Genomic DNA, 8,429 nt, shown 5'->3' with positions numbered 1-8,429 from the left:
CTTTTTTTTTTTTGTTTTGTTTTGTTTTGTTTTGTTGAGACAGGGTCTCACTATGTAGTTGAGACTGACCTGGAACTCACTATGTAGCCCAGGCTGGTCTTGAACCCACAATGATCCTCCTGCCTCAGCCTCCCGAGTGCTGGGATTACAGGTGTGCGCCACCACTCCCGGCATCAGGGATCCTTTCTATAGTTGGTTACTAAAACGTTGTTCTACACCTGTCACCTTCAGTGTGTATTTTGAAAACAGAGACCAAAATTCTATGACCTGCAAAGCCCTCGTTAACCTGTGCCTAACTCTAAACTTATCAACTTACTCATACCAACCACTGTCTCTGTTCAGTTCTTAGTACAACATTCTCCCTTTGCTTTCTCAAGGTCTTTGCATTTGCCTCATCCAAAGTGGATCCCTTTTCTATCTTGGCAACTTATCTTCTGTCTTGGATATTATTTATTGAATGAATACATAAAAAGGTTTATACGTACAGCAGGCATTGGATATACCTTGTGTTTGTATTGCTTGAGCTTACATATTCAGTTCACACAGCACTTATGCCTTGTCCATACTACTTATTGATTGTGTGCTTACTTTATGCCAGGACATTATGCAGGGCATTAAGGTATACAAAGATGAAAAGACAGAGTTCTTTTCTTTGAAATGCTCACAGACCAGTGAAGGAGACAGTTTTGCTACCACCTAGCATAATGGAAGGAAACATGAGGCACAAGAGAAACTCCTCTAAGTCTGCCAAAGAAAGGCTGAAAGAGCTAATCTTTCTGAGGCGACAGTGAACTATCTGAAGGGAGTGGGAATCTGGACAGGGTAACCCAGGGAAGGGAAATAAATGTGCAAAAGCGTGGAAGTGTTAAAATACAAGTCATGTTATGCTGAGTGTTGCTGGGTTGTAGGTTGTGTGAGGGGAAATGTCTGGAGCAGCAGTGGTGAACCTATTGGACCCATGTTGTGTTTTTCTTTTAAGACGGAAGATGTTAATGTGGAGTTTTTTCTAAAACTAAAACCCCTGTATTCAGGTTTAATTTGCAGTGTTGCCACTTTGTGATAAATAAGTGGGTTTTGGCACTCATTCTCTAAAAAGTTTGCCTTCACTAGTCTAGAGAGTAGGGTTTGTCAGGCCGAGAAGCTTAAATGTTACCCTTGAAATACTCCTATAAGAAGGTAGACACTGTCATTCTTTTTTTTCAGGTGAAGAAACTTTGTAGAGTAAGGGACAGGGCTGGTGTCAGTCCTTAGCTCTGGTTCCCTACCTGTGTGCTCCCCTGCAGGATGGGTAGCTATTAGCTGTATTAGGGTTAATGATAAGTTCGAGAAATGGTGTGATAGTGGAGGTCCCACAGGTGAAATGGGCAGAGAGGGACACAGGATTTGCTTTCTGCCTGTTGAGTCTTCTGTCGTCTGTCTTGAGCCTTAGATCCATCAGTTCCTCCAACTGGCCCAGCGGGGGTCAGAGGAAAAGGAGAGAGAGAAGGCTCTGATTAGTCTTCGTCGAGGCTTGCAGCACCTTGAGACACAGCAAACTTTCATCCGGTCAGTGCGGGTGGTGTGAGTGGTTGGCCAGAGCTCTGAAGGGACAGGAGTGGCTGGACCACAGGCTTATCAGAGCTCTGGTGTGTGATCATGTAGGCTGGAGGGCAGCATGCGGACCCTGGTTGGGCTCCTGACCTGCAACCGAGCCCTGTTGCAGCTTGAGGCGGCTCGGTGTCTTCATGAACTCTCTCATTCTGAGCAGTCTGTGGTGGCTGAAGCCTGCCTGCCAGCTACTTCTTATCTCCTCACCTACCTCTCCGGTCACAGTTCAGACTTCATAGTAAGCCCTGTCCCTACTACTTTGTTTTGGGCTTAAATTTTAAAATAATGCTTCTGGGTCTAGTTTGAACTGGCAGATAAGTGTGTGTGGGGGAGCATTGTCCACAGTAGTGGACACACTGTTCATCACTCTTGTGAGGTTTAAGGTGAGCCCAACCCAGTGCTATGGTTGCCCATTCTCAGGAGCTGTGTCTGTATACCCTGGGGAACTTGATTGTGGAGAGTGAGGCTGTGAGAAGGCAGCTCCTGCCGCAGGGCATTGTTCCAGCTTTGGCCTCCTGCATCCAGGTGAGTGCCTCCTTTCCCTGTCCCTGGGAAAGCCACCCTTTGCTCCTTCCTGTATGCCCTACTGGCTTTAAGGAGGTCACTCACACTTCCATTCCAAATGGCTGAAAGTCTCAAGTGGCCTTATAACCTAACTTCCAAAGTCAGATCGCTACCCTGTCTGCTTCTAGTCCCCCCACGTGGCTGTTCTGGAAGCTGTTGGATATACATTGTCTCAGCTTCTGCAGGCTAAGGAAGCTCCAGAGAAGATCATTCCGTAAGTAAAACTATATCTCTAGATATTCAGCTAAGGTTGAACCTCTTGATAGCACGGTGTGATCAGACCTGATTTCCAAGCTGTTGCACATTTTAACAGTTTTTATCTAGTTAGGAGGAGCTTTGGATTTAGTCACTTTCTCTTTGATAATAAGGGTTTGGGAAGAACCATCTCTATGGTTCCTACTCACAGCCATATTTCTCTTGACAGTTGTGTCCTGGATTCTACTCTGCTCCAACACATGCTACAGTTGATGCAACCAGGCCCAAAACTGAGCCCTGGGGTAACTGTGGAGTTTGCATGGTGTCTTCACTATATTATCTGCAGGTAACACCGCAGGTAACACAGGTCACTTGAGAAGATGCTAGAGATCTTTCCCTTAGATGTCATCTTGGGTGTTGAATGCCATTTTCTGGAATTGCTATAGTGTTTTTACTCCATGGTCTTTTTTGCCCAGGGAACCCACAGACTTAGGCAGTTTCTCAGCTTAAAGATGGGACTGACTGACATAGACTGCTTGCTTTCTGTTGCTCAGCCAGGTCAACAACACCTTACTTATTACCCATGGGGCTCTGTCTACTCTGGTTCTGCTGCTGTTGGACTTGGCTGAGGTTGTCCAGAGAATGGAGAATGCAGGACTGGAGCTGGTAGGTGGAAAGGACAGGTCAAAATCTGGGAGACATTTCTTCAGCCTCTGCCCTTCTAGTGTCCAGTAACACCTTCTTCCTCACACCTGATCCTGTTTGTCTTTGCAGCTTGCATGCCCTGTGATTCGGTGTCTAAGCAACCTGCTAGCAGAGGTGGCTGTAGAGGATGTGGGAGGTCAAATGCAGCTCAGAGATGAACGCATTGTGGCAGCCTTATTTATCCTACTTGAGTTCTTCCTTCAGAAACAGCCCAGCCTGCTTCCTGAGGGCCTCTGGCTCCTCAACAATCTCACTGGTATGTGCCACAATCTGTCCACACCTTTATTTTAACATCATCAAAATATTAAAACCAAAACAGGAGGGAATGAAGCTGTTAGGAAACTAAAATACAGGTTGGAAGGGGGAGGGGCTCTTCAGTATCTCAGGAGGGGCCCATGCAGTCTGGATTGAGGGAGGTCCTTAAGCCACCTCTCCTGAATCCTGTCAGTGAAAGCCTTCCTACTTACAATCTCCCACCTCACATCCATCTAGGTGGGCATCTGGAACCCTGAAGTGACTCCCTGGAGAGTCTTTCCCAATAAGTAAATTGCTCAGACCTGAGATCCTTCAGGGTGGAGCAAAAGGACAGCTCAGAGTGTAGGGAGGTACAGTATCGGCCCCACACCCTCCTACCCTTTGCTTGTTCCTCAGGCTTGCCAAAGAAGCCTTATTAATACTCCACTGAAGTGAAATATTTTAATAAATATTTTGATCAGAAAATCCTTTAAGGGGCTGGGGATTTAGCTCAGTGGTTCTGCCACTTGCCTGGCAAGCACAAGGTCCTGAGTTTGATCCCTGGTACCAAAAAAAAAAAAAAAAAAAAAAAAAAAAAAAAAAAAAAAAAAAAAAAAAAAAAAAAAAAAAAAAAAATCCTATAAGGATGAAAATGCACCTAGCCTTCTTGCCTGACCTAGTCAGTATTCAGGATTTTGGGGAAAGATGGCCACACCAAACTTGGGTCCATGGAGGAGGGACACTGAAAGTACAGTTAGCGACACCCACACATACACATGGATTAATGCATGTGTGACGCACCAAGGAATGTTGGTAGAACACATACATTGTTCTGCTGAATTTACCAGTATGCACATGCTCACATACTAGCCACCTCAGATACATGTATTTGTTTTATTTAGTAAATGTATATACCTTCCACAAACAGAATCTTTCCCTTTCTGGCTTGTTCAGTCTCCTGGTGGTAGCTACCCACCCCCCGAAGTTCTTGGAGACAGAAGTATAAGTAAAACTTCTCCATTGAGGCTGGAGGGCCGGGGATTTAGCCCAGTGGTTCCACCACCTGCCTTGCAAGTGCAAGGACCTGAGTTCGCTCCCTGGAACCAAAAGAATAAAAAAAAAAAAAAAAAATCCAACGGGGCTGGAGAATAGCCAGAACAGGGGGCTTCACGGCTGCCAACAGGGCAGGTATCTCAGGAGTCCAGTCCTCTCTAAACTTTGTCAGAAATCCAGGGAGGTCCAGTCCCAAGTCATAGTGAAAGAAGTCCCTGATACTCTTGCCTTCTTGGAGACCAAATGGTATTTAAGGGCTTCATGATGGGGATGGGGTTAAGAACTCAGAGACACATGCTGTAGGAGTTAGCATAAGCAGACAGGCATTCTGTCCATAGAGCTCTGTAGACCAACCATCTGGACAACAAGTGGTTTTTTCTTCAGACTGAGTAGGGCCTAGACCTAGTAGTAAGGGAATGCTTACTCATGACCTAGGCCTTGGTTGGTAGCATTGAGGGGAATAGTTTAGTCCCTAGTGTAAGGTACTTCATATTGACATTTTCCTCTCCAGCAAACAGTCCTACTTTGTGTACTTCCTTGCTCTCGCTGGACCTGATTGAACCCCTCTTGCAACTGTTGTCATTGTCTAACGTGGTGAGCGTACTGGTATGTATTGGGGTCATAAGTCTAAGATCTGCTTATTAAAGAGTAAACACGAAGTCCTTAGTTCTCAGTACTCTTTGTGGTGTATTATGACTTAAGAGCTACCAGTCTGTCAGTTCCTAGATTACTACTTTCCCTGTGCAAATCAACCAACCAGCCTCTTTACATGTAACTGGGGTAAAAGTACCTGAGTTAGCTATGGGGATTAAAGAATGTGCTTACAAGAGCTTGGTATGGTGTGTGGGCCTGAACTGCCTATCATCATCTTGTTTTCCTTCTTTGGAGGATTGTATACATGTCTCTGCAGGTGCTCACAGTTCTATGCAATGTGGCAGAGAAGGGTCCAGCTTACTGCCAGCAGCTGTGGCCAGGGCCCCTACTCCCCTGCTTGCTAAACACGATGGCCCTGTCAGATACTGAAGTAGTAAGCCAGAGTTTGGAGCTGCTGCAGCTGCTGTTCTTCTATCAGCCAGAGGTATGTTTCTGGCCCTGGCCTCGCATCTCCCCTTCTCAGAAGTCTCTAGAGTCACTATGGTCTCTTGTTACAGTCCCACCTATGGACATTTCTCCAAGCTGGACTAGCCCACATGGGCTGTATGTTCGAACCTTTATCATCTTGTTAGGAATGAACCCTTTTCCAAGAGCTCACCAAGAAGTAGGCTAATCCATAAGGCTAGGAGGATTGAGTCTTAGGGAACAGGGACCCAGGTGTTGAGTCTTTCTTTCCTGGCCCCAGGCTGCCCAGGCCTTCTTGCAGCAGTCTGGGCTGCAGGCCTTGGAAAAGCACCAGGAGGAAGTCCAGCTTCAGGATCGAGTGCGTGCTCTCCGACAGACAGCTCTTCGTTGCTGACTTGACTTCTCAATATCACACACTCAACCATCTCACCAGCGTCCTTGCTCATTTTCTTTCAGGAAGGTTAGGACCATTATGAAGTCTTACTTTCTGTTCCCATACCTTATTTAAGACTTTGGACTGTAGCTCCTTCTCTTACCACATTGTTCAAACAGGAGGACCAGAGGGGAACTGATATATAGTGTATTTGTTCTGGGGCCTTGGATTCCCCCCACCCATGTCAGCTGGTGGCTTTTGATGAAAACAATAAAAGTTTTATTTTTATATTAAACTGCTTTGCCCTGTGATTGTACAAGGAATAGAGGTTAAAACAAGGAAAAGAATACCCCAAAGCAGCATTTTACAGCACAGGCTTTATAAGAACACATTTTCTCATTGTACTGTCTAGCAGAGCCCAGATTTCTGGGGGTCTTGGTCATAATCCTTAGTGAAGGCTTCAAGCTTTGCCACTCAGTACGTTTTCCAGGGCTCTGGTTACCTGATCAGCACTGAAGTTGTTCAAAGAGACATTCTTCTCTTGGCCAAATGCTGAGGAGAGAAAGATTACAAAATATATACTCTGCACCATGGGATTATCAAGTGTCTTGGTTTTTTTGAGACAAGGTCTCTCTCTATAGTCAGGCTGGTCTTCAATTCACTATATAGCCTAGGCTGGTCTCATTCAAAGCAATTTCCCTTTGCCTCCTGAATGCTGGGGTTACAGGTAGGTATCACCATGCTCAGTTTGGGGCTACCAAATTATAATGTTAGGATGGGCAAGACATTAAAGAGATTAGATCAAGATGAATTTAGTGTGCCTAGAATTAATCCAATGAATTTTTTTCTTTTTGGTACCAGGGTTTGAACTCAGGACTTTGCAGCTCCTCTGAGCTATAGTCCCAGCCTTTAATCTAGTAAGTTTTAAAATACACCAAGGAAGCCTAGGTCGAAGAAGGATTTTGAGAAGAAAGATATTTCAGGGAGACTTTAATGGTCATAGTAAGACATTTTTCATTAACCACGGTAGGCGGTATATTATATACGCCTAGCTCTGGGTTAGGTTCCCACAGTACATCTGACATAATATGTGGCACAATGAAGTTACTTATGTGTCTCAGTCTACTGGCTTTAAGGGAGAGAACCTTTTCTTCAATTATTAACTCCAACATTAGTGTTTTGTGTATGTGTTGTGTATGACATACTACAGATGTCCAGTTAGACCCAACTTGCTTTAGGACTCCCACCCCCAGACACTCCTAGGGCAGAGTGTAGTGAAAAACAAATCTTACTGCATGTAACTACAACTATTGCATACCTTTGTGTTAGAAAGCATCAATGTTCAGATTGTGATAAACTGGAACATGATAAAGGGGCTGTGACAGTATTACATTCCTAGTCAGGGAATGCCTTTTGAAGTGAGATGTAGGCCAGGGATATAGTTCAGTAGTGCTGCACCTGCCTGGTAAACAGGTCCTGAGTTTGATCCCAAGTACCACACACACACAGAGTGAAGAGAGATGTAGTCAGACACAAATGACAATTTAGGAATAAGGAGTCAGCTAATGAAGTGCTAAGAAAGGGGACAAATGTAAAGGCTCAATCCTGTTATACACTAGCTGCATAGTTTTAACTATGTTTCATAATGTTTTGATTCAGTTTTTTAATCTTTAAAACAGGAAAAAACAATCCACCCCGATTAATCAAGATTAAATGAAATTTAGGCAGTAAATCAGCACATTATGTGCTCAACACAGATTCTCAGTACCTACATATGCACTGTAATTTGAAAGGACCTATGCAGACAGAAACTGAATGGCATTTTTTTTTTCTTACCTGGAGCCTTTTTTCTGGATATAAGTGTTTCGTGACGTAGACCAGCTGGCCTCGAACTCTGGCAATCCTACTTCAGCTTCCTGAATGCTGAGATTACAGGCGTGGGCCATCACACCTGCAGCCAATTCTAACCTACATAACTCCTGGACCCCACAAAAGTCCTGGCCAGAGCCTATACAGATGTTACCCGGGATACAAAGCATCACGCCCGCGAATGTTAAGTTTTCATCGGAAACGCGTGGCTTAAGTACGAGTCTCTCCACAGGTTTTTGTGCGACCTTGGACGGCTTTCTCCCACACCCGGAGCGCCCCGCACTCACCGTAGCGGGCCCACAGTTTGGGCTGAACATCGGAACATTCGCGGATTAGAATAGGAAGGTCAGGGTTCGCCTTCTTCAGCTCCACATAGCGTTTCTCGATGAAGTCCCTGCGGGGCCGGAGAGAGCGCTGCGCGTACAGTGGACGCGGGCTTCCCAAAACATCTGAAGGTCGAGGTCTTGACCTCGGTATCCCCCAACCCGCCCGCTTCACCCCGCCGCGCCTCACCTGACACCCTGGCTGCTGGGTGAGCGCTGGCATAAGTGGATTCGAATCTCACGGAGGCCCAATTTTGTCCCAACCGTTCTACCGGCAGCAGCCGCCGCCATCTCCACTTATTACTGAAATCCCAGGCCCAGACTTTCCGGCCAAATTCTTCAGCCGGACCAATAGTGAACTGGATGACCAGAGGGGCGGGATAAAGTTTAGCCAATGAAATGAAAACATTCTAGGGGGCTGTATTTCTTTGCGCGCTGGCTGGGACCAATGGGAGAGGGAGGAAGCA

At 45.6% G+C, this 8,429-nt stretch overlaps 2 protein-coding genes across 5 annotated transcripts in view; one reads left to right on the top strand and one right to left on the bottom strand.

The window, feature by feature from the left end:
• Window positions 1-6,049, top strand: part of Tmco6 (transmembrane and coiled-coil domains 6) — a 6,600-nt gene extending 551 nt beyond the window's left edge. The window contains exons 3-12 of one of the 4 annotated variants that reach the window (XM_010613838.2): window positions 1,430-1,545; window positions 1,642-1,825; window positions 2,008-2,112; window positions 2,280-2,365; window positions 2,576-2,692; window positions 2,901-3,012; window positions 3,121-3,307; window positions 4,850-4,944; window positions 5,249-5,416; window positions 5,678-6,049. In XM_010613838.2, coding sequence (XP_010612140.1) covers window positions 1,430-1,545; window positions 1,642-1,825; window positions 2,008-2,112; window positions 2,280-2,365; window positions 2,576-2,692; window positions 2,901-3,012; window positions 3,121-3,307; window positions 4,850-4,944; window positions 5,249-5,416; window positions 5,678-5,791 — 1,284 coding nt within the window. In that variant the 3' untranslated portion in view covers window positions 5,792-6,049. Of the gene's footprint in view, window positions 1-1,423; window positions 1,546-1,641; window positions 1,826-2,007; window positions 2,366-2,575; window positions 2,693-2,900; window positions 3,013-3,120; window positions 3,308-4,849; window positions 4,945-5,248; window positions 5,417-5,677 lie in introns of all 4 variants that reach the window. The other 3 variants (XM_033767136.1, XM_033767135.1, XM_010613839.3) reach the window with 3 other exon arrangements.
• Window positions 6,050-6,128: 79 nt separating this feature from the next.
• On the bottom strand, window positions 6,129-8,306 carry Ndufa2 (NADH:ubiquinone oxidoreductase subunit A2). Its single transcript, XM_010613837.3, has 3 exons — window positions 8,153-8,306; window positions 7,927-8,033; window positions 6,129-6,322 (listed from the first exon to the last, which is right to left on the bottom strand). The coding sequence occupies exons 1-3, from the start codon at window positions 8,251-8,253 to the stop codon at window positions 6,231-6,233; spliced, it is 300 nt and encodes a 99-aa protein (XP_010612139.1). The 5' UTR covers window positions 8,254-8,306; the 3' UTR covers window positions 6,129-6,230.
• Window positions 8,307-8,429: the final 123 nt, after the last annotated feature.

Source organism: Fukomys damarensis, unplaced genomic scaffold, assembly GCF_012274545.1.
Source record: "Fukomys damarensis isolate Sample0158 unplaced genomic scaffold, DMR_v1.0_HiC HiC_scaffold_3, whole genome shotgun sequence".
Taxonomy (NCBI): Eukaryota; Metazoa; Chordata; class Mammalia; order Rodentia; family Bathyergidae; genus Fukomys; species Fukomys damarensis.
Note: the sequence above shows the minus strand (reverse complement) of the source record. Positions and strands in the feature narration are given on the sequence as shown.